Source organism: Acyrthosiphon pisum, chromosome A2 (assembly GCF_005508785.2).
Source record: "Acyrthosiphon pisum isolate AL4f chromosome A2, pea_aphid_22Mar2018_4r6ur, whole genome shotgun sequence".
NCBI lineage: Eukaryota > Metazoa > Arthropoda > Insecta > Hemiptera > Aphididae > Acyrthosiphon > Acyrthosiphon pisum.
The window spans coordinates 107,673,240-107,698,804 of NC_042495.1; the positions used below are offsets into that span (position 1 = coordinate 107,673,240).

General features: G+C 30.3%; 7 protein-coding genes across 17 annotated transcripts in view; 4 read left to right on the top strand and 3 right to left on the bottom strand.

Annotated features, from left to right (window-relative positions):
* The window catches only part of LOC107885065, a 4,744-nt gene extending 572 nt beyond the window's left edge, over nt 1-4,172 (top strand). The window contains exons 2-3 of the mRNA XM_016808469.2: nt 2,209-2,776; nt 3,863-4,172. Coding sequence (XP_016663958.2) covers nt 2,209-2,776; nt 3,863-4,172 — 878 coding nt within the window. The remainder of the gene's footprint in view (nt 1-2,208; nt 2,777-3,862) is intronic.
* Nucleotides 4,173-6,442: 2,270 nt separating this feature from the next.
* On the top strand, nt 6,443-10,056 carry LOC100162533 (ribosome production factor 2 homolog). Its single transcript, XM_008189890.3, has 7 exons — nt 6,443-6,561; nt 6,743-6,805; nt 6,866-6,998; nt 7,054-7,213; nt 8,971-9,253; nt 9,359-9,500; nt 9,604-10,056. The coding sequence occupies exons 2-7, from the start codon at nt 6,783-6,785 to the stop codon at nt 9,862-9,864; spliced, it is 1,002 nt and encodes a 333-aa protein (XP_008188112.1). The 5' UTR covers nt 6,443-6,561; nt 6,743-6,782; the 3' UTR covers nt 9,865-10,056.
* On the bottom strand, nt 9,868-12,212 carry LOC100164703 (8-oxo-dGDP phosphatase NUDT18). The gene is made up of 6 exons (XM_001951325.5): nt 11,604-12,212; nt 11,038-11,228; nt 10,773-10,967; nt 10,542-10,711; nt 10,372-10,477; nt 9,868-10,309 (listed from the first exon to the last, which is right to left on the bottom strand). The coding sequence occupies exons 1-6, from the start codon at nt 11,707-11,709 to the stop codon at nt 10,064-10,066; spliced, it is 1,014 nt and encodes a 337-aa protein (XP_001951360.1). The 5' UTR covers nt 11,710-12,212; the 3' UTR covers nt 9,868-10,063.
* A 533-nt stretch (nt 12,213-12,745) lies between these two features.
* On the top strand, nt 12,746-14,563 carry LOC100167333 (uncharacterized). Of its 9 annotated transcripts, none has more exons than XM_029488936.1 (4): nt 12,746-12,914; nt 12,994-13,096; nt 13,220-13,290; nt 13,857-14,563. In XM_029488936.1, exons 3-4 carry the CDS (start codon nt 13,222-13,224, stop codon nt 14,280-14,282), a joined length of 495 nt encoding a protein of 164 aa, XP_029344796.1. In that variant the 5' UTR covers nt 12,746-12,914; nt 12,994-13,096; nt 13,220-13,221; the 3' UTR covers nt 14,283-14,563. The 9 variants fall into 9 exon arrangements, with proteins under 9 accessions (XP_029344796.1, XP_029344798.1, XP_029344797.1 ...); XM_029488938.1 differs by having other exon boundaries at nt 13,043-13,096; XM_029488937.1 differs by having other exon boundaries at nt 12,746-12,910.
* Nucleotides 14,564-15,601: 1,038 nt separating this feature from the next.
* Nucleotides 15,602-16,799, bottom strand: LOC100160508 (trafficking protein particle complex subunit 6b-like). The gene is given in 4 exon segments (NM_001162620.1): nt 15,602-15,926; nt 16,008-16,209; nt 16,277-16,338; nt 16,452-16,799. Coding segments are annotated over 4 exon segments (471 nt in total). The 5' UTR covers nt 16,527-16,799; the 3' UTR covers nt 15,602-15,794.
* Nucleotides 16,800-16,936: 137 nt separating this feature from the next.
* The window catches only part of LOC100161898 (zinc finger protein 664-like), a 29,240-nt gene continuing 20,611 nt past the window's right edge, over nt 16,937-25,565 (top strand). Inside the window, exons 1-3 of one of the 2 annotated variants that reach the window (XM_029489427.1) lie at nt 16,937-17,531; nt 23,807-23,887; nt 24,069-24,263. In XM_029489427.1, coding sequence (XP_029345287.1) covers nt 23,841-23,887; nt 24,069-24,263 — 242 coding nt within the window. In that variant the 5' untranslated portion in view covers nt 16,937-17,531; nt 23,807-23,840. Of the gene's footprint in view, nt 17,532-21,697; nt 22,220-23,806; nt 23,888-24,068; nt 24,264-25,565 lie in introns of those variants that run through there. The other variant, XM_016808471.2, reaches the window with a different exon arrangement.
* Nucleotides 18,088-21,494, bottom strand: LOC100575949 (zinc finger BED domain-containing protein 1). Of its 2 annotated transcripts, none has more exons than XM_029489426.1 (3): nt 20,639-21,494; nt 20,326-20,542; nt 18,088-20,263 (listed from the first exon to the last, which is right to left on the bottom strand). In XM_029489426.1, the coding sequence occupies exons 1-3, from the start codon at nt 20,924-20,926 to the stop codon at nt 18,720-18,722; spliced, it is 2,049 nt and encodes a 682-aa protein (XP_029345286.1). In that variant the 5' UTR covers nt 20,927-21,494; the 3' UTR covers nt 18,088-18,719. The 2 variants fall into 2 exon arrangements, with proteins under 2 accessions (XP_029345286.1, XP_003247929.1); XM_003247881.4 differs by having other exon boundaries at nt 18,091-20,263; nt 20,615-21,494.

The window sequence follows — 25,565 nt, forward strand, 5'->3', positions numbered from 1 at the left end:
CCACTTTTAAATTTTTCATCAGCAAATTTTTCATTTTAGAAAAATGTGTTTTTTAAAAAAAAATTTTTTTTTATTTTTTAATTTTCTACTTTTTTGTTAAAATTAAATTTTTTTATTAAACGTTTAAAAATAATTTATGAAATAAATTTCTTATATTTAATAAAAAGAATCAAACTACTGATGATTATGATTTATTAATAAATAAAAAAGTTCATGGGGTCGTGAAATGACAAGACTTTTATTTTGTTTGACACAACAAATTGAAATTTTTTTCTGTTTATTCAATGCTGGTATTAACACGAATAATAAAAATCAATTTTAATTTTTCATTCAAAATTTCATTATGAGATCATTATATTTATAATATATTTTGTTATTTTACAGTACCTACTTATAATTTATTGTCCTTCATTTACAATTTCTTCCGATATATTTTGACGATGTTGTCTCATTCTTTCAATTTCATCCAAAGCTGTACCACTGCAGAATCCGTGTAGGGGGGATGCCGGGGACTTCGGGGCATTTGTTAGACCTCAAATTCGGTTTTAGCGACCCCGAAAACCCCTTCTTGATCCAGAGAAACCTTTCGTACCTGTACTTCCTCGGAGATGACTTTGCACACCCGTCATCGCCGACCTGGAGGTCCGGGTCCCAAAATGACAATGGATTATTGTATTGTCATCCAAGACCAAGGTCTATACCAATTTTCAGAATTTTTCATCGTCAAAAAGTGCTTCAAATCGAGCGCGCAAGATTTGATTACAGACAGACAAACAGACGTGAAAGCGAACTTAAGAAAAGTGTGTAATAACATAATTATTAATTACTAAAACGTAACTAATATACGTTCATGCGTAACTAATGCGCTGCTGTGTGTGACGTGTACAACAGACAACCCTACAGTCAACATTGTAGATTGTCCATTTGTACAAGTAAATAAGCGATGTTTATTTACAGAATTCACTCAAACTCGATTTATTTTTAGAAGTAGGTAAAATTGATAATGAGTTTATCATTGAATACAAGTATTTATAATCAATGATAATTAATGATATTAATACCTATACATATATATTTGGGTAATAAACTAATATTATTATTTATTAATATTTTATCATGATTCACAGTCAATTACAGATAATATTGATATTTATATATTTTTGAAGGCTTTTTAATTTGATATGTACTTATCTTCGATATTACAATATAAAAAGAAAATTAATATCTAAAATAAAAACACCAAATTTTTCTTTTTATTATTTTTTAAGACGCCCCCTAAGTTCATAATACTTTTGACGCCCTAGGGCACTTCCCCCCCCCCCCCTTGGACGGCTATGTTTATACTATACTTTATTATACGTTCCAACTCTGATATATATTATATGTAATATGTTTCGAGTATACCATCACATGTCATTGAGGTAGAACACTCAAATATAGATATGGTCTGCAGTGTTGAATTTAAATTCAATGACAAATCATTTCAAATGATTAACAATTATGAGCGAAGACGATATGTTAGGTATAGCCTCTATTTCTAAGGATATTTTATAATTTATTTATGAAACTTTAAATAATACATTTTTTTTTTATTATATCTATAAGAATATGTTTAAATAATGTTTTGCAAAATATATAAATAATATATTTATTAAGGGAAAAAATGTTAAGAGGGGAAGATGGTTTAGCACCCAAAACCTTCTTTGGCTACGCCATATTGGTTCGTGGTATAAATAGCTTAAACGTTTTCGGAGTGGAGTGGTAAGCAGATACCCCGCAATATGTTGGTCCACTGCTCCGCTCCACTAAACTTTCAATACTTTCCTATAACTCATAGACATAAAGTATACTAGATCTAATTTCTTTTTAGTTTTTACTGTATCAAAATACTCAGAAAATTATTCTGAAGATGAAATTAAAACTGTATAGTTGTCTTTCAAAAAAAGTAAAAAAAACTTAAAAATTATAAGGATAAAATAGATATATGTATTAAAAAAATGTTATTTTTAATGACTAGAAACCATTTACTATTTTTTTTTTTTTTAAATAACACTTATTTAAATAATGAGTGGTTCGTGATAAAAGAATCAGCTGGTACCTATACTCGTAATAAAATTCCTTTTTACGATATAGCCTATATAACCATATAGGTACTAGTGTACTACTTATATACCTACTGTTAATTAAATTGAGATTATTACATTGCAGCCGCGCCAGATCCGGTGCTGTTCGACGAGAGCCTGGTGGCGTCGTACGATGATATGCTGGACGCTGATTGCGACGAGGACTGCGATCTCGACTGTTCGATGACGGTGTCGGGGGCCGGCAGGCGCGCGGCTCACGACGCGTTTCGCGGAGTTCCGGAAACGCGCGTGGCGCAGAACCTGCACTTGTGCGCGTGCATCGAGCTCAAACACCGGACGGTGGACACGGACGACGACATCATCGAGCAGACCGCCGAGTTTTGGCTGGGCGGCGGTGACGGCGACGACGACATCAAGGTGAAGGTGTGCAAAACGTTTTTCGCCCACACCCTAGGACTGCCGGACTCGCGGCTGGAGGCGCTGCTCGAGCCGCGCACCTTTGAATGGTTCTCGAGGCACCGCGACTGCGGCAGATCCTTCGGCGAACGTGACAGTGACGACTGCGGCAACGGAGATGTAGACGATGACGGAGATTACGACGACGACTTCGAGCACCGCCGACGGCGTTCCCCAGTAACAACGTTCGGCGACAACGACGAAATACCCTGTTCAGATTTCGTGCTAAATTCAAGGTAAGCCATAACGCAATAATACAATCGGAGTTTCTCCTCTGCGGTGGTAGATCGTGATTTGCGGACGTACGAAGGGGAGGGGTCGATAACATTTTTTTTTGTTTCATAAAACAAATATAAAATCTTTAATAATATAAAGTGCATACACCACGTCATAATTTATAATATTTTATAGTATGCATAAAAAATGTTTACCTATCCTGGGGGGATAAGCCACTCCTATGAGAAAATTCTAAGTACCTATGCAACACAGTACCCCTCTATTGATCATCTCTTATTAGTATAAAATGTGCTAATAATAATATCTACTTGTTATAAATTACCCAAATTATATTATATTAATATATTAAAAATTATTGTATCTAAGGTATATTTAGGTAAGTAGGTACTTTAATTTTAATTTACTTTTATAATATATAAACAGCCATTTAATTATGAATTATAATAGTGATAAGCCCCGTTCACACGATCAAATAATTTGTCAAATATTTGATGTATGTCAAACTCCAAATATTTTAGAACCATTTCTAAAATATTTGAAGTTTGACAAACGTAAAATATTTGACAAATTATTTGATCGTGTGAACGGGGCTATATAGTACCCCGCGGTGTAGTACCTATGTAGACAAAATATCCAAATAATTTTATTTCAAATAACCTACATTTTTCATTTATGTGTTCTTGTTCTATGGCTTAGGTATAGTGAGGATATGTTAGGTGTGTTCGTATTGAGTAGTGGCGGCGTGTGGAGCCATTGACTAAGCGCCGATCATTTTAGATTTTTTTTTTTACTGAACAAAAAATGTATATTTAAAGTCTGTATTTACATGTTATACAATAAGTAAATTTGATGTGGTTTGATTGACGGGAAGGGGGATTCACCCAATGCCGGCACCACGAAAAACAAATTTTAGCCGATCCAAGTCAATAACATTTTAATTGATCTGTACATAATGTAGTTAACAATGCGTAATGCATTAAACCATTATAATTTATAAGAAATAGGATTATAGGAATAGGTATACTTACCATAATATACTCAATAGTCACTATATAATATTTGCATTACAATGTTATTTTTTCTAGAAAACATTTGGACAAAAACAATTCGGCTTTTGTCGAAGAAACAGATTCGGACGTAGAAGTATATTTGGACGAAATACCACATTCAGTCTACAATAACGTTATACGTCATATACAAACAATACCAAGAGTGGTGAGCACTTGGATAAGCCAAGAAAACAAGCAGGAAACGTTAAAATTCGAATGTAGTATTGATTGTCATTCTTTGTATTTAAATTATTTGAAAAAATCGAAGAAGATTAAAAATAAAGTAAACGAAAAGCAGTTTAAGAAAATTTATAATAGATACGTTAAGAAAAGTTTTATGGTATAATTCCGATTAACATTTTTATAAAATATCAATCAAACACGTGTCTTATTATTTCATATTATTACGTATTGTATTATATCTACAAAATGTTTTTTTCCATGTTATTAAAAATAATTTAAATATTTGTAAATTATCGCTATATTATAATGCATGTATAAATTATACGGATAATTGTCTATGACACGTAAATAAATATAATATTGTATTAAAATATAGCCTTTAAGCCTTTTTTTCATGTTTGGAACCATCACTATTACACAGGGGTGAACTGTTTTCAGAAATTTTAGTGTGTTCTGAAATGATAAGTGTCTTACGTTGGGTCAATGGATCATCCCGTATTATAAACATAATATTATTATAGTTAAAAATGTTGTTATTCATAGGGAAATGTTTTAAATTTTAATAAATATAGTGCAGTCGTTACTCCTTATTGATAATCAATAATTATAGCGCTTATGGAAAAAGCGATTACGATATGGGCATACGGTTATGGTAAATAATAATACTCATATAATTATTGTATGAATAATTAATATATAATACAATATATGTATATATACCACTACGTAATAGCCAATATGTAGTCAACAAGTATATGCGCTGTTACTGCCCCGTAAATGCTATCATATTTGGTATACCTACATATTGATATATTCAATACATTTTTAACTTATTGAGAATAATTAAATTAATGTTAATTTTTCGTGAATATTAGAATCGGAGGGGAGCGATGAATCAATTGATTTTACAACAATGTGTGTATTTTTAGTTTTTTTTTTGTATGTCTGGCATCACCTTTCAGGATAATAAAAACGCTTCAGTTTTCTTCAACATCATATTTTCTGGTAAGTGAATCTATTGAATCTAGTAGTTACTTTGGAGCAAGGGCGCCATTTCAGTTTTAAAATAGGCCTGTCAAATTTTTTACCAGGCCACATTTTTCTACCACCAGCCACAGTTATATAACAATGGAAATTGAAATGTAGCCATGTTTGAGTTATTTCTAACCTTACTATTAGGGATGAAAAATAACTAATATTTTAAGTGATAACACTGATAAATGATGTATAATATCGTTATTCATTAGGTAATATACATTTTTTTTTCTATATATTTAATATCTAAGTATATCTATGTATATAGTATATATCCCTTTATCTCATATTAATTATTTCAATTATTTAAATTTAACTGATACGCACAGGCATCGGCGCCACCATGAAATTAAGGCAGGCCAATATGATACGTCGAAAAATAGGGCGCCAATGTATACCCTGCGATACCCCGAATGGCGCCCCTGCATTGGAGTTACTTTGGGGGTTAAAAATAAATAATTACTAATAGTTTTCAAGAGTGTACCTATAGGCTATAGAAAAACAAACAAATTTTAATATTTGAGGAAAAACTTTAAAATGTAAAAAAAACTACAGCGTAAATTAACGACATACTGAAGTTCGAAATTTGACAAAATTCATAAGAATCACAAAAATTGGCAAAGTTTAAGCGTTTGATACTCAAATTTTTACAATATTGGAGATAATTGTCTATACCTACATAAATTGCATCGAAAATATGTTGACTCTTTTTGAGCCATTTATAGATAGATATATTATATATAAGAAATGATTTTTTGTAGTTTTTTTTCCAATTATTGTCAATAAAAATGTTTTGATTGGTAAAATAAGTTGATTATTGAACACAAGATGTCAAGATCCCACATTCCCACTAGGTTTTTCTTATAGCTAGGTAATATAAGGTATATAAGAATAATAATGAGTCAGGTGATGATGACATTCAACAACAGTTTAATGATATATTGCTATGAGTATATGGATTGTTTAGTAATATATTGTTTTAATTTAGTAAATATTTAAATGTTCCTAGTTCTTATGAATTGTTAAATTAACTGATTTTGTCATTATCAAATATAAACTGTTATAATTTTATAATTTTAAATTGTTCAAGTAACTGTTTTTAATTGAATGTTTGTTTTTATTTTAAAATATAAAAATTATTACTTTATGGTTATTTGGAATTTGTTATATTTATTGCATTTGTAAAAAGAATTACAAGAATATTTGACATGTATGTATTTCAATATATTAGAGAACACATAATGTAATTTCGCAGAAATCGAATTTTTTACTAAGTTGATATTGCAAATAATTCCTGGTTTAACACAAACTATTGAATATTTAAAAAAATTAATCCGGCGGGAAACCTGACGTTTTTATCATTACTTTTGGTTGTTTTCTAGTTTATTTCGAAAATTATACTTGGCAGCACTGAGTGCTACAGTCTTATATGTTATCAATTATCATTAATTACGTTTCTATTTTGCGGCTGGTAAATACTACCCAAAACACGTGAGGTACAACACTGACTGACTGAGGTAATATACCATTAATAAGATAATAATAATGTACTCATCACTCATACAAAATATTAAATTGTACAATACGTAAATTATGCATTTATACTATTAACTCATAATTTTAATAAATAACAATATAACGTGTTTAATATTTTTAATTTATCCAATATAGTAATATACCTATTTTCAATTTTCTTAGGTAGCTAATCTGGACATAAGTTTTGCTTTATTTTCTTAAAATGGCTGTTATTCAAAGAGTTGTGTATGTATTTGACTAAATAATTAAATGTCACCGTGTTTAATTGAAATCATATTTTCGTAGGAAACCGAGAACAAAACGAGGTAAAAGAATTTTGTTAAAGAAAGAACCTAAGATTATAGAAAACACAAAACATTGTGTGTTTATTCCTGGTCGTAAATCATCTTTATTAGTCAGCAGCTGCATGAAAGATTTGGTAAGTGTAAATCGAATAATGATGAATGATTAAATTTATTAGAAATGTTCAATAGCTGAAACTCAAAAAGCCAGATGCTGTCATGTTAACTCAAAAAAACGATATTCTACCATTTGACGACGCCGTGCAAATTGAAAAATTATTGCAGAAACATGATTCATCTTTATTTTTTTTTTCATCACACAATAAGAAAAGACCAAACAATTTGGTACTCGGTAAGTAATATGTGACATACTTTAAAAATGTAAAATTGTACATCAAACCCAGTGGTGGATTTAAGGGTTCAAAGAAAGTCGGCAAATCAATAAGAGGGGCCTCCTGCAAAATGTATCAGTAACATACTTACCCCCATTTCACAGAATGTAGATTATAATTTAAATGTAGCTTGACAAAAAACTATGCAAATATAAAAAAAAAAGTGAAGCCATAAAATTATACATACAATTATAAAGGTTTAATTTGAATTACACACTTTTAAATTTCGTACTACACACAATTTTAGGAGCTGCTATATACAAAAAAGTTGATGATAAAATTACCATTTTATATTATAATTCACAAAAACTATAATGATGTGTGTGTATATTTCTTTGGGTGACGGACCGGTTGGCTAGGTTGGCGAGTGAATTAGTGATGTGGAGGCAATCACTCGTTGCTTCTATTTATAATTTTATACTTAATTTAATAATAATAATACTTATTTTAAATTTCAATCAATACTTTATACTTATAGTTATAGCAATTGTATAGCAGTTGTAAGAAACAATGTCCTAACCCGTTAAATGTATAAACATAATAATATAAAAAAAATAGTACAAACGCATTAAATTCACAGCCCTGTTTACCACATTCTTCAATATTTATATGTACCTACGTTGCGAATTAATCGCGAAAACAGTTTCCAATAAATCATGATTTACGCTGCTGATTAAGTAATGAAAAGATTAGGGATGGGCCAATACTAAAACCTGATACTCGATATGGGGTTTATCGGTTTTCAAATATATATCGAGTATCGGTTTTTTATCGGTTGCATATATCGAAATATCGAAAATCGGTAAAATGAGGTATCGGCCCATCCCTAGAAAAGATTGTTGTTATACTTACAAAATTATTGTTTTTATTTTCTTGCAATCATGAATTATATTATATATTAATTTATAATTATAAATAATCTTATTTGTGATCAATGGTGTAGTGGGTAGAATGTAGAATACCTAACTTAAATTTACGTAGGTTTATAAGTATTTAATTCGATCTTTTCTACTTTATTTAATTATAATATTTTCTACTTTTGAAGTATTCCTATATATTTAAATTATTTTATTATTAAAACAATGGTAAATTATATTCCAGTTTAAAATATACTTTTTTTTGGTTAAAATTAAAAAAAAAATCAATTTTATAATTTAGGTGGGCCTCAGTGCACAATTTAGGAAGGGGTCCTGTTGGCATTTGCCGACTAAACGACCGTTAAATCCGCCACTGATCAAACCTTGTCTCAGTAAAACATTGTCAATTAACCCATTGAGTTACGTCTTTTTTATGACTTACTTCAGTGAGTACATATAATAGCTTCTAATAAATAGAAAATACTCTTCATAAGGTCATACTTGTGAATGTCATATTTTTAAATATCTATTGAACTATGCTATTAAATGATGAAAACTTTTTCAACTATCCATACAAAACAATAAACAATTTACTTTAAATGTATATTTGATGTCAAGTTGCATCCGGAATGCAGTTAACTGTTAAAATGTCTCAATGGGATACAATGTTCTTTTAATTTTTAAAAAACAAGCATTACATTCAATTTGAATTAATTGAGTTTATAACTATATATAAAATGTTTTGGCATTTAAACATAAATAATATGTATTCTAAATTAATAATTACATACATATTTATGTTACTTTACACTAAACCATAACCATGATTAACTAACATAACATAATTATTTGTTTTACAGGCCGTACTTATGACCAACACATATTAGATATGTTTGAATTAGGTATTGAATCATACAAAGGCTGTAGTGAATTCAAAGGTTTATCTGAAATCTCAGCAGGTGTAAAACCAGTTTTGGTTTTCTTAGGTGAACAATTTGACAGTGATCAACAACTAAAACGCATACGCAATCTATTTATTGATATGTTTCAAAGGCAACCACTCAAACAGATAAGACCAAATGGTATTGAACATGTCATGTCTTTCACAGCAGTTGATAGTAAAATACTATTACGTTCTTATAGGTAAGTCTTGATACAATCTTCTATTTACTTCACTACTTTTACTCTTTTATCTTCTATTGAGAGAGTATAATACTTAACGGTTTTTTTTTTTTTTTTTTTAATTAGGACAGTTTTGACGAAAACCAGTTTAAAAACCCCACGTGTTGAGCTTATTGAAGTTGGTCCATCTGTTGATTTTGTTGTGAGAAGAGATCATATGGCTAGTGCTGATCTTTTTAAAACTGCATGCAAAAGACCCAACATTAAGGTATACACATATTTTTAGATGTATTTTTTTCTGTAGTACTATACATAAATGTATAGTTTATTAGTTTGTATAATATAACTTAAACTTATTTTTTTATATTTAGGGTAAAAAAATTAAGAGTGTACGTCGTGACAATTTCGGATCTAAATTGGGTCGTCTGCATATGACTAAGCAGGATGTGAATACATTGCAGACAAGGAAAATGAAGGGTTTGAAGAAAACATACGCTGAGAGGAAAATGAAAAGAAAGAGCGATGAAGTTAAAAATGGCCCAGCAGTCAAAAAACCTAAGGTTGCAACTCAAAGTAAAAAATTGAAGAAATTTAGTAAAAAAGGAAGGAAACTAAGAGGCGGACAAGTTTAACAATTTTTTTTAAATTTTTATAATTTATCTATAATAATAAGAAATACAATTTAAAAAAAAAATCATTGTTATTAAACTTTAAAAAAGAAAAAAATGTATAACACTACTTTTCTGTGCATATTAACATTGATAATATGATTAAGCACATATTTTGTAGTTGGATGAGCATAAAAATAATATATATGGCAAAATTATCTGTTTAACATATAACTTTAAGAGGAACAGTCATGTTGCGTATAGTTCTCACTGCAATTAATTTTGAACATTCTGTGGATACAGCCATCCAACTATACTTGCCAATAGGAAATACTTCTTCCAATGTCTTTTGAAAAGTAACCAATAATGATAAGCATAACCCATCATTAGAACCTTCTGGTTGGCCACAATGTTCAATGCTTAATACTCCGTGAGGTTTATGCAAAGCTACATCAGCACCAAATATTTCCTAAAAACATGATAATAATTATAATAACTCGCATAGCACATGTAATAATTGTGTGCAATTACAGTCATAAACTTGCGTAATGTCGAATGCAAGTTCCGATTGTGGTTGATTTCACACATCGGGAAATGGGCTTGAGTTTTTTCTGACATAAGCACATATAATTTACCACTGAAACAAATAGATTACCATTAATGAGGTAGGTATTAAATAAAAATTGGTACTTTTAACCCACCTCGTTTTTTGTCTAGCACAGATAAGAAGACGTAACAAAAGTTTTTTATGAGGTTTAATAACAGGCAAAAGGTTATGGTGCCAGTCATTTCGAACCTTATGTTTTACTACTTTATGAAAAGCTCGACCACAATCAATCAATGGTATTATATCATTGGAACGGAGAGTAACCTACAATTGCAAAAATATGTTAATAATTCATTAATTTTCATACTTGACTTGATTGTCATACTTCAGAAATATTTTTAATCCATTTGGCTTGTAGAGATTCACTATCAGCTTGAGCTGGTGTTTTCAAACAACCGCCAGTAACATTTCCAGTGAAAATAAACCGAAACCAAGCTTTAGATGCAGCTTCAACAGTCAACAATGTATCAAGTTCCATTTCCAACCCTGTTTCTTCTAAGCATTCTCTTTTTACGGCATCCTATAAAGTAGCACATTTTTAATTTTGTTACTGCTCAATTGTCAAATTAAATTTGGTATGTATAACAGACATGTAAATTTTCCCCAGGTTCAACGCGACCCGCTGGTAGGTACCATTGACCAGCACAAGTACTTTTTGCTTCTTGCATCATAAGCACTTCATCCTCGCTGTTGACTAGTACTACTAGCACAATATATGTGACTGTACTTTTTGTGACTGGTTTATAGTCAGAAGGCCCAATGGGTGTTACACCCTTAGCCACTAAAAACATAAAAGTTTGTGGATTTTAATTAACCATATACTTTAATACCATACTATACAATATACTACTCTTAATGGCCAAAAAAAATGGCAACTAAAAAATATTTCCTCCCACTTTTCTCTGATAATACCTATACATTATGTTATGAATATATTAGATATCTTGGTAATAAATCAAATGTAAAATTGTCAAATAATTCATACACTTTAAGGCTTAAATTAATGTAAGGATGTCAGTATGTCGCAATCTTTCAAACAATCAACTACCTAATTATTAAACAGCGAAACCTCAACCCTTCCAAGTATTTTACGACGTACAATTGTGTCAACAACAATCATTTTTAATTATAAAACACTATTAAACCATGTCATTACCGCAAGCTTCGTTTTGATCGGCCAACGTGAAGTCGCATAATTCATCGTTTTCGTCCAAAGCTTCGCCACGCAACAACTTCATAACCGTTGCATCTAACATTGCCATCGTGTACACGTCGATCGTTCACCGCAGCGTAAAGCGTTCGCAAAACGAAATATTATGATAAATTATAATGACCTACGTGGACACTCGTCATGGGGCCGATGAACAGTGAAACTGGATTTCCTATCAAAAAGAGAAATCGCGGGACTACGTAGCGCTCGGGGGATGATTTACACGGTCGTCAAACGGCCTTGGACCGAATACCAGAGGTATCCGACAGGTAGGGTCTAGGGGTGCAGTGAGTGCTCGGATACCTCTTCGCGGTCGTCTTGGTCTGACGTTCGATCCATTGTCATCGTAGTTTGCTATTTACTCACTGCCGGGCACTGCTGCGTCATAGGTGTACAATGTACATACCATAAATCATGTATTCATATTCAGAGTTTTATTGTGATCGACGTGATCTTCAACGATAACGGAGGAGTAGGAGGAAAATAAGTAAGAATTAAGAAGGGGTTTAGTGGTCAGATAGTATGTACGGTATATAGGTGGTACGGTAGTACAGCATACCAGTATATCAGTATAACGTATGTATAATGCTTAGATCTAAGGTATAATGTATGTTCAATACTTCAATGCTCATACTCAGAACAGATATTCGGATTCCATAAACATGATAACAGTAATTCGATTTTTGGAAGATCAGACCATATTACTCTATGGGATCAGACGCATAAATATCACCACAGATACATGACTAAAGAATAAAAATATAACTGATAAATAAAACGTTTAATGGTTTTATCCATGATATATTTTATATATTATTATCACACAACAATGTCAGACCACAGAATATTATAAAATATGAACAACGGGTAATTTTTCCGAAATTATTTAAGCTACAATGGTCTTACTTTTTTCTCTTTCCTTATATTTACTCCATCACGGCTTTAGAATATAGTCTGTATCTATTCTGTTTCGTCATAAACTATGAAGCCAGAAGCAGGGCCTGCCCGGCCTGGCTGTGTGTCCCCGGCCCTATAATTCATCTATTCTGTGATAATATCATGATTTATTTCAGTTATGTTTACAAGTTACTACAGTGCTACCACATAATTTTCACTGTGGCGACACTGTAACACTAATAAATTGTATTCGAACACTTCAAACCGTCCGTTACAAATTCTGGGACAGACCATGGACGAATGGACGATAGACATAAAATAAAACGCAATTGTTTTCGCTGTTGAAATTTCGACGTGTAGGTATTAATAATAATTGAAAACATCTTTTCTGTAAGCCAGTTGATAATGCTCGTTCATCATTGTTATAATTAATCTTTAGAACTTTGGAAATCTAAGAGGTGTAAAGAGAGGTTGTTCGTTGTTCACAGATCACGGCTGATATTTTCAGAACATTTTCAACTAACTATAGAAGTCACTAATCAGTAGGTAGCAGGTAGGTACCTACCAATTTTCCAGTGGCAAACACTGTAATATTGCTGTTATAGCAAGAGTACTGACGTTAAAAGTTTGTAAGCTTATTCATTAAATGAATGTGTTTTTTTTAGGCATGTCGAACATTGTAGAAATTCCGGATCCCCGATCGCCTACCGTAGCTTTTGTCAGAACTCCGTTAAGAGTAAGTTCACTACGTCCTGTTTTTTAAAATAATTAATTAAACTGTTATTAGGTAGTTGCCCTATGGTTGGAACGACTGCACTTTATTAATATATTTTAAAGTTTTATTTTACATACTTGTTGGCTAATATATATTATATTTTCACACCTAGAATTAACCTAAGAATTACTAACCTTTTAATGATTTCATTATAATGAATAAAACCTGATAATAAATGTATTCCTAAAATCATTCATGAGAAAAAAATGTGTACCTAGTTTGGTACCTATAATATTGAGGTCATATCAACCAATATGCGATTTAAACCCATTTGTAAAATGTAACTATCTTAGATAATCATTTGGTTATTTGTTTTATTAGGTCTTGTAAATACTATCTTAAAAACTGATTTGTTTTAATAACATTTATAAATATAATTATGAATAATATAAAAACCATGTGTGTTTTCAATTTATATTGCTCCATTACGGTCAAAATGACCAAGTTGAACCTGCATAATATAACAAGACTGGTGAATGAAGTATGGTTTTTGTTATTAATATTTTTATTTATATAACCATTAACAGGTGGTCAAAATGATAATCGACGAAGAAAATATATCAACAGAGACACGAATAAACAATGAATTATTTGAAAACGCTTTGTCTGGAAATCTACTGATTTCATCACCAATTGTCAGTAATACTTTTGATACAGATGATTCATTCCATTCAGCAGTTGGTGAAAATGATGTTGAACCTCTGATAAGCAGTACGGATTCTAAAGGAGTGAAAGACAGTAATAAGAAAAATAGGAGAGCACTGGGGTGCATTAAAAATCGTCTGATTGAAACACCGAAGACAGACATGCGTCGTAAACTTTGGCGTAACATGGAGGATGAAAGAGTAAAAAAAGGAATTAATAATGGAGTTGAAAATACACCACCATTACCCTTTATGAACTTGACTGCTTCAGCTCCTCCAAAATTATATAGACACCGCAAGTTTACATAAGTTTATTAATTAAATTTTGATTTATATCACTATTCACCATATAATTTCCGATTTGGCATTATACTATATCTTTACTTTTTTCCATTAATCTAGTAGCATAAGATGAACTGATGTAACCCATTCTCATTTTATTTACAAATCAAATTTTTTTACATCAATATTTGTAATATACCAGCACTTGTACATTTTTTATGCCTTAAAGTCAACATAATTGTTGAGGTCATCATGTATTTTTTTAGATGTAATATTTATTATATAATATAATTATTATTCTATATTAATTTAGTTAAAATCAATGAAATGTTATGTTAGTGTGTAATATGTTCGGGCTAATATTTTTAAACATCAGTTAAAATTAAGTATAGTGGCATATTCAAAAAAATTACCACTGGCACTACTCGTTTAATACTGCAACAACTTTAGTGTGCTAAGTGCAAACACTGAGTATTATCAAGAATAGGAGGTAGACTTACACACACACACACACAAAAAAAAAAATACTTGAATAAGCCTTGGTGTCGTTTACAATCCTTAAAATGTATTTGACACCTACAAGGTTCTTTAAAAAACATAGTTTAATCATAACATAGTCCCAAATGATCATGAAGTAATTTCTTCTTTATTAACATGCTTATTATAATTCAATACTAATATAATATAGATTAGATTCAGTGGCATGGATATAATTTTTTGTGGGAGTAATTTTTATTTTATATTTAATTTAATTGTAAGTAAGTAATCATTTAAAATCTTAATTCATACTATTATCTATTACTTAGGAATACAAAATATCACCACTTAATAAATTATGATACCAAATACTTAAATGATAGTTTATTAAGGATTCATTCTGGGCTGATTTAAGTTATACAATATATTGACAACAGCTGTATAATTAATTTATATTCTGTTGGAATTTAACAATAATTACATTTAAAATCTTAATATATATAAATTGGTTGTCAATAATCAAAATAGTAGCTAAACTTAAGTTATATTGATGTTTGTACAGTTTTCAAATCAGTTATTACTGCATTTTCAGAATTTTTTTATTTCTTTGTTAAATCCATAATACTATACTATCTATATATTTTTTTTATTTCAAGCTTTCGTGAGGGTTTAGCCTGTTAGTATCACAGTATAACATTTCATATATTTAATATGTACTTAAGGAAATCTGGAAGAATAAATTTTGAATACGTATTGCCAGATAACACAATTCTCAATTATTTTAATTGATTTCTATAGAAGTTTAATATGGACTATTGAACTATTTATAAGATTTTATTTTTGTTGACAATAAATCACACAAAAATCTATTACTAAATTTAAACAATTAAATATATTTATTATTATTATTTTACATTTAATAGAATAATAATTATTTGTATTAGAAGTACAGGAAAACCATTGGATTGAATTCTAAAATGAAATGTTTTATAAATTTGATAATTAAATATAATCATTAATATTGATTTTTCATGAAGTCACACATAAAAAATATGATAATTATTAAGATGAAGATGGAAGAACTTGTATGTGGAATTTACATGACGGCATTCTAATTATTTCAACTGTTACAATGCTTGAAATTCCAAAATTTTCTAGAGCTCCTCGAATTAGACCACATGTAAACGTAGCATACTATAAAAAAATTATGCAAAAGAAATTAGAATAACAATGTTTAACAATATAATTAACGTTTATATATTTTAAACAATTTACTTTGGGTGCAGATTTAAGGTACTGCGTTCCATTTGACAGTTTGCTGAAAAAGCGAAACTCGTTGTCATGTAATACATAGACACCTTGATGATTGGTTCGTAAATTATCCACCTGCTTTTTATACACGCATGACCAAAAGTCTGTACATATAAATTTTAAAACTTCTAGCTCTTCTTTGTACCTTGGCAGTTCTTTTGTTATTCTATGTAGAAAGGGGGAGATTTCACAAAAATGCCTGATAGTTATAGATAATTTGTAATACAATTTACCTTTCAATCAGTCGCCAACCACATGAATAACCCAAGTGTTCCAATATCGATAAATCTTCATCCTGTATGAACAATTATTTAGTTGTAGTAACTCGGACGAAAATATACTTTATTCAGTTCAAATGTAAATAGCATTAGATTGTATTATTTTAGGTTTTATGTGTACAATAATTACCTCGGAGGACTTGGGCACTAAGTACGATACAATTTCCGAGTGTAACATATCGAATAGAACGTCTTCAGCAGACATTTTTCTAAAATTATTTTAATAAGAACCAAATTTTATTTAATGCTGTTTTGCAATACGCTGTGGATAGTCTGAACTGCACTACATGTAACGGTACACAATTGTTATCATTTAACACGGGCAAGTGACTAAGTAAAGACGGACGATTGAATATTTAAATCATTCAATTTGTATTAAATCTTGATCAATATTCAATGGAGATGCTCATCATTCTATTCTTTACAGGACGTACAATTTTACAAAATACAAATTACTATATAATATATATTACTATATACAAACATGAAATATTATATCATGATCACAAAAAGTAAACAGTGGAAACACGATTTAAGCACGATTAAAGATATTATCTATGCTTCTATATTGTTCTTATTCTGTGATAAAACACAGACTGAGATACAAAATGTGATGCCAAATAAAATCACTGGTAGCGCTGAAAACATTCGATTATGAGTGTTGATGATAACAGAGGAACCTTTTGCGGGCCGTCCTCCGTCACCCGCCCACCATGTCGTTTCCAATCCATTATATCCGTGATAGCATAGAACAATATAGAAGTGAAACTCGATCAGCTGTGACCTGATTGGGGTCTTGGTTACCTATGATCTGAAGTCTGAGGTATTTGTTTTTGGAAAATAGAAGTTACTGTCATAGAAGTTTCCTAGTGGTCACAGGGGGAGCATGAATCGCCTTAATTTTTTAAAATAGTATTGAATAAAATACCAAATTTAAAATGTTTTTACTTGACATATAGGTACGTATAATTCCCACATAAAACATCCATTCAGAAATACAAATACTAACCATATTGTATAATAATTTTCAAACCCTTTATTATATGGTAATCAAGCACTTATTGATATAAACACTTGTAAATCATAAATTGATTTAATTATTTTATTAGGTAAGAAATTATTAACTTAAAGAGGAATATTCAACTATCAAAACTGTTTTTAATTGACTAGCAAGTGTACTGGGTTCCTACTGACTATAGAGGTCTCAAAAGTCAGTATATTATTTGTAATAATAGATAAATAACTTTATTGTATTTTGGCATTATCAAAAGTGGGCAAATTGATGAGAAAAAATATTAGTTTAGTCAAGTTAATAAACAATATATTCAACACTAAAATTGTAGTTATAAAAAAATGTTTAACTTAGTTAAAAATATGATAATTATTAATATAATGTAATAGATTCTAACTTACCTACTCATTTTGATGCATTATATTTTTGTTAATTTTTTTTCACTCATTTATTTTTTACTTCTACAAAGTAATTTAAATTTGAAAACTTAACATAATATATAATAATGTACTATATTATAATGTATATATTGCCCACATAAAGCATCCATTCAGAAATACTTGCCATGTGTAATAATTTTCAAATACTTGGTAATTAAACACTTATTAATAAAATAATAAATTGATTTAATTATTTTACTAGGTAAGTAATTATTAACTTAACGCATTAAGTTTTCGCGCATTAATTTTGTACTTGTACAAAGTAATTAGAATTTTGAAACTAATATTTTTTAAACGTTCACCTTATACTATCATAAACACATTTTACTCCTCAGTGAAGTAACATTCATGATGTAGTGTGTACTAGCATTAACATAAAATAGTACTAAAGTACATAATCTAAGATATTACATTAATAATAAGTAAGAATCTGATTTAATATAAGTTTAAATTGACTGAATTAGGATTAAGGTATTTAATGAAGGTAGATAAATAACACAACAATGAGTATGGTAAACACTGTTTTTTTTATTTATTATATCATTTGTACTTTACATGTTTTTTACAATAATTATTAAATTTAAAGAACCAATCGTGGGCCACTTAATCTTGTTTAAGGTACCATTAGCTCACTATTGATTCATTAAATATTTTGCACATATTTACAAATAATATACAGATAAATTAAATTACTTATATTTACAAATTATATTATTAAAATAATTATTAAATTTAATGGACTAATCGTGGGCCACTTATTCTTGTTTAAGGTACCATTAGCTCACTATTGATTCATTAAATGTCTTGTACATATTTACAAATAATATACAGATAATTACACTATACATATTTACAAATTATATATACAAAAGGCTGTACAGATACATTACATCACACATATTTACAAATTATATTATATACAAAAGGCTGTACAGATAAATAACATTTATTCTATGTGCCAGTCTTCAAAATTTAGGGAACTCAAAAATAAAAGCTGTTGCAATTTTTCCCCCTTAAATCTATTTCTTTTTTCGGTCATTATATTTCCCGCTTTGGAAAATAATCTTTCCGAAGGGACAGAAGTTGCTACTACGGACAAAAATGGTTGTACAATTATTTTTAAGAGAGGGAACATATTGCCATTTATATCCCAATATTTTAGTATGTCATCACCCAACGGTATTGTGGGCTGGTTTAAATAATGTTTAAGTTCGGTAGGAATTCGCTCTTCAGACTGTTCTGAACTTTGTGATGCAGCTTTTTTTTTTGTAACCAGCTCATTGTGAACTGACCACAAACTATCACTATCATCATCACTAAAGCCTTGGTTTGAGGAGCTAGGTTCATCACAATTATTTTTAATTTCATTAATTTGATTTTTAATAAATTTAATAGCTCTAGAACTGGCTAATGGATTATTCAAATGAATAGTTTTGAACCTAGGATCTAATATAGTGGAAATGCTAAGTAGACTTCTCTCCTCCATCCTACCGAACCTGTGATTCAAATTATCTAACATAGCTCTCTTTAAGGTTAAAGCTGTTGGATGGGTTAGATCAATACTCTCTGTTTTTTTAATAAGGCAGTTAATTAAGGGTATAACTGTGCTGCCAGTTACATATTTTTGACCACATAATTCCCTTGTTGCCACCTCCATCGGCTTTAACACTAACAACATTTCCTTAGCTATATCAATCTCATCAGCTGTCAACATTTCGGGGCCCCGGCGAATATTTATTAACACTGAAGCTATGTGGTTCGAACATAAAATGAATCTATCAATCATAAAATAAATTGAGTTCCAACGTGTTGGTACAGATTGTTTCAGTTTGAAATCGCACAATTTTCTGAGTTCGTCGGAAGCTGCTACCGATTGTTTGAAAAAAGTTACGATACTTTTAATTTTGTTTATAACATTATGAACATCAGTAAGATTTGCCAGTGCCCTTTCTGAAACCAAATTGAGAGTATGGGCAAAACATGGCAAATGTTTTTCGGGGGTAAAAGTTTTGTTTACGGCAGATAATATATTTGACTCATTATCGGTGACGACTGTGAAAATCCGGCTTTTTTTAATACCCCACTGAGCAAGAATATATTCAAACCAAGTAGAAATATTCTCAGCTGTAAGGCTAGCAGACAACTCCAACACGCCAATTGTGACACTTTCAAGAGTAACTTTGTTTAAACTTAAAAAATGCACAGTCATGCTCAAAAAACTTGTTGTATTTAGTGTGTCAGTCCAAATATTCGATGTTAAGGTTAAGTGATCAACAAGACTTAGTTTGGATTTAATTAATGTGGATAAAACTTCATATTTACTTTTGACCATTTTAGTTAAAGTTTTCCTACATGGAACCTTATACATAGGAACTGCTTTCTGCATGAAGAACTGGAAGCCTTGTTTTTCTGTTATTGATAACGGCAGATTATCTTTAGCAACCATATAGACCAGTGCATCCGTGATGGCTTGTGTCTTATATCCTCCTTCTAAAACAATTTAGACAATTTATTATAATTTTATAGTTAAGAATTAAAAAATGTACTCTTACTATCATAAGATTTGATGTTCAAAATGGACTCAGATATTGTGCTCTGCCTAGTCAGACTTAAGTTCACTGACTGTGGAGTATTGGATGAGGATGTGGTTTGTATTGACCGAACAGATGCAGATCCACTGAATGATGCTATGGAATCATTGTCCACAATACCGGAAGAAGTCGAAGCTGATGTTGAAGCAAAATTAAGTGTCCCTTGTCTTTGTGGAGCCTATATTAAAAAAAAAAAAATTAGTTAATGTTGTAAGCACATTATTAGTAATATTGCATCTTAGTATCTTACCTTATTTACAATGGCTCTAGCTACCTCAGCAAAATCATTGTCATCTGCCATTACATCAGGATCGTCAACATTTTCTTCATGTGGTTCTGTGGAACTAGTTGATGCCACCGATGGAGATATTCGACGAACCTTATTGACAACAGCATCCTTGCTTTGTGTAATTGAAGGATGGTTTCTTTTAATGTGGTTGCGTATGTTAGTCGTGTTACCACATGACTTAACCGAAGCGTGACATAATTTGCATGTCACAACTTCTACATTCGATGTTTTTTCAAAATATTCTAAAATCGCACTCCTGGGTTTCCACATCATGTGCGATTGTATGAACGAAACGATTCACGAATATGAAATCGGAAATACCACTAAACCACGTGCGACTTCGGAGGTACAACCTACTACGAAAGTACGAACTACGAAGTTTCGGAATCGGAAATGATTCACTAAGACACTAAATTTCAAGTGCAAACTGTAATAGTGTAATAACGTAAGTCGGACTTCGGAACTGCGAACGAAACGATTCACGAATATGAAATCGCAAATACCACTATACCACGTGCGACTTCGGACTTAGGAGGTACAACCTACTACGAACCATGACGAAATAACATTATTTTCGTCCCAATACAATTTAGATTGTTGTATTGAGGAATAATTAATAATGATAATGATATCAAAATAATCACAGAAACATAAAAATTTAACAACCAATGAGATGCATTAACGGTACATCATATTTTGTAACCAGCCGATATCGGCTGGTAAGCGTAACCGGGAGCTAACGGTTAATAACAGAGTGGACCGGAATTTGTAATACTGGTTATTTCATCTTAACGGTCCGTTAATACGCTGATCGGAGGGTAACCCATGATTGTAATACTGGCCCTGAATCTACGAAAAACATGAAAACGGTTCTACGCAACAACATGATATTAGACCCATGATTACCAATATTATGAAAACGGTTCCAAGACTATGGCGGGATACGCTACGCGGGGTAGCGCACTATAGATACATGTATGCTACGCCGCCATTTTGCGACTAATAATGTTATGTGAATTTGAATTTCTCCCCCTTTATTTTGTCATTTTATCATTGATAAATGAGTCGCAAAATGGTGGCATAGCTTACCCATTCTATGTAGAGCTTAGTGACAGTGTAGTCATAGAATTATAGCCATAGTTTGTGGTTATATTTACTAATCTATAGTCATAATGTTATATTAGTTGGACGCACATGCCCACTTGATTACATAATAAACTGTGTCTAATAAACCCACCGGCGACCGGCCTTTGTGTGCTCGTTCATATTTCATATTTCATACACGTGTATATAGTTTAGATCTCTGCGCATTCGACAAGTGGAAAAAATTTCAGTTGATTTCAGTTTAATAAATCAAGTATTCCAATAAATTGTATTACATCGCATATTCCACATACCTAGTCGCATAATCGCAGTCGATAAATTCAAAACGTATTACTTATGCCGCATGCGAGTATTGGTAATATTATGGTTTCAAGAATTGGGAATTACTGGCCCGTCTACAACTGAATGCACTATACAGTATACACTTAAGTTATGTCGTACTGCAGTGTGCGGGGACCCTATGTATGTACAACAAGTTTTACAGCAATTCAAATTAATCGCAACGACTAGAATAATATACTGTAATACATCAAATATTATCTGATTACATTTGTATTAACTAATAATAATAAAAGTTTCAAATCTATGTAAGTTAATATGTAGGTATTATATTTATTTAATAATATCTAATATGTTATAAAAGTAAACGTAGCAATTAATTAAAATGTTTGTTCCTACTTCGCCTATAAGATTCAATCGGTTATAATGCTCACTTAGTGCTAAATCTTAATGTGAGTCTTATAAGCGACGTCTACTTATATATATATAAACATTTGGTCTAATTATAGGTGACTTATATGTAAAAAAAAAATAATTATTATTCAGTATAGTTCAGACATATAAATTAAAGCGTACAAATTAAATAAATTATCATTTTTAATAATAGTATAGCAAACATTAATTATGTAATAAACAATAAAAATTAAAAGTTAAGTATTTAGTGTACTAATTACTGAAAAAAAGATTAATAGTTTTAATAATTGTGGTTTATTGTTCCTTAAAGTATTAATGTTCTTTATCTTTTTCATGTAATACTTTAAATTTATGTTATAAAAGTTCTCCCGAAAATTACTACTTTCTATTTTTGTAGGCCAGATGGTTTTATCATATTGTTTTCCGTTTTTTTTCGCTCTAATTTTGACAAAAAAAAATGTTTTGGGTAATTATTATTTTTATTATGCGGATTGTTATTTAAATTAATGAATGCAGTTTGCAAGCAGTATGTTTAGATGTTCCATCAATAAATGCTCCGAGAGCATTTATCTTTTTAATTGCTTCTTAAGGTGGTCAGAATCTTCAATTAAATAGATTTTATTTGTTATACTCTTTATTTTTAAATATTTTATTCAAGTTACAATTTTTATTATAATTTTTGTTGTTTTTATGTCTTTATATGTATTTCTATACACATATCGTGTATCACTTGTTTTAATAAATGTCTTTCAAAAATTTAGAGTATGAAACTATGAAAATACAAATTAAATACATAACTCAATGTATTCTGTGTTGGCATAAAAAAAACGTATTCAGGTAGACATAAGTTTGGTATAATTATCCATTTTATAACTACTGTCTACTGGTTATACAGTCTCATATAAATAACCACTGTTCAACGCTTATGTACACTGTTATAACTTTATCAGAACAACATACCTACTTCTTAATTTCTCTCCATTATATTATAAAAAGTTATATATTTTTGTGTTTTCCATTGATTTATGCTTTAATATTACAACTAAATAATAAGTAATTAGAAGTTATTTTTCAATTTTTGATTAAAATGCTAGTTATGTTGAAAATGATGGTGAAAAGTGATGCGAGCATGAGATAGAGGCAAATATTTATTGTAACACATTTGTTTTGTTAGGGTTATGATTACTTTAAATCAAGGATGACGCTAGTGCTTGATTTCAGTTTTTAATTTTTGGAGCCAAAATATTTGCACACCAAAAAATACTTTTTACTAAATATACGGCCTTCAATCATTTCCCCCACAAAATAACTGATTTGATTTCAAAGGTACATCATTTTAATGTTTTATGTTCACAGTAATCAATAAACATTAAGGAGAACATAATTTAATATGGAACCATTAAGTCCATCAGTTAATGATTCTGCCATAAATTCCAAGTAAGCAAATACCTACACTATTAGGTAATGAAACGTTACAAAAATATAAAATTTTAACCAACATTTTGAAATTATTTTATAAAACTAGGTATTTTTGTAATTTATGTAATTAATTGTATATGATTTGAATAGTAATTGCCTACTGAATAACAAAAAATATATTTTTTTCAATTTCTTTTAGGTATGATTATATATTAAACAGTTCGAGAGTGTTGACAATTCCACTTGTTAGATGCGATGATCCGGTAGTTAATAGACCTATTAAACAAGAATGTATTATAAAGACAGAGTATAATGATGATCAAGTATTTAATAGAATTATTAAACAGGAAACTATTGGTGTTACAGACCATAATAATGATCAGTTAGTCACAGGGTAAGAATTATTTTTACATCATAGCGTAATTTAAAATGTAATGATACAATTTACTAACCTAACTGATGTTAACTGACCTGAACCTAACTAATCAAATATATTTAACATATTTTAATTTAACAGAAAAAATAATAGAAAAAGAAGCCATCCACTTATAGAATCCTAGTAGTACTACTAACAGAAACAGGGCCGTCCCTTGGGCAGGCCGAGCGGGGCCCTCGCCCCGGGCCCCGCGCCTTCAACACAGTTGAACAGGCCCCGCTTTTATAGATACCAAAAAAAAGTTTAGTTAATGAGCAAAAAAAAAGTATCATTTATATTTTATACATTCAAGTCTTGTAATTTTCACTAACTATAGGTACCTATACTTAATACTTATACTACTTAACGTCAAATTAATGTATCAAATTTTAAACAATTCAAAGATGAAAATTATAAAAATAACTATCTTTGAAGCGCACTGTCCCAAAAAAAGGCACCTGCAACTTTGTCATAATATCTGTTGAAAAAAAATTGCTGACCAACTAAAATATAATGATATTATTGACACATTTGCTAGTTTAAGACGTAGAAAGGTTAATTTATAATATATTAGATTCTAAGCGGAACGAAAAATGTATTAATTTTACAATGATGTGCGTTTTTTTCTGTTTTGTCAGCCAGATTTTGGGTAGTAAAAATGCTTCGATTTTCGAGATCAGCATCTTTTCTGATAGAACAGTGAAACTGAATAGTATTTTTAGGAAGTCAAAATGGTAATTTTTATACAAAACCAATTATTCTAATTCAAATATAACACATCCATTACAACGACATGCTTGACACCTAATGTACAGCAGAGTGGTACCCACTTGTCCACCTTTTTTATATTGTATTACTGTATTAGGTAGGTACCTACTATGGTAAGTTTAAATATATGACGTGTTTTGTTATTAATTTATTTTCTTAAGTCTTATTCATATTGTTGTAAGTACAAGGTACTGTATTTTTGAGTGTAATTGCGCGTTGCCCCTTTATACCTAGGTATATATCATAATGTATGCAACTGCCAACTGACGATAATGACATTTTAGGCCCCGAAAATTGTCAGGACGGCCCTGAACAGAAATTATTAATTGATTAGGTTAATTTTTAGTTGGTAAATTGTTTAATGGATCACAGCACTCAATGTCCATTTTTACATCAAACTGTGACGTCTAGTAGTAATAGACAATTTATAAAAATTAAGTTGATATAAATATAAAATACTAGCTGTCCCGACACGGCGTTGCCCGCGTATTAGTTTGTTTTTTTGCATTTTCG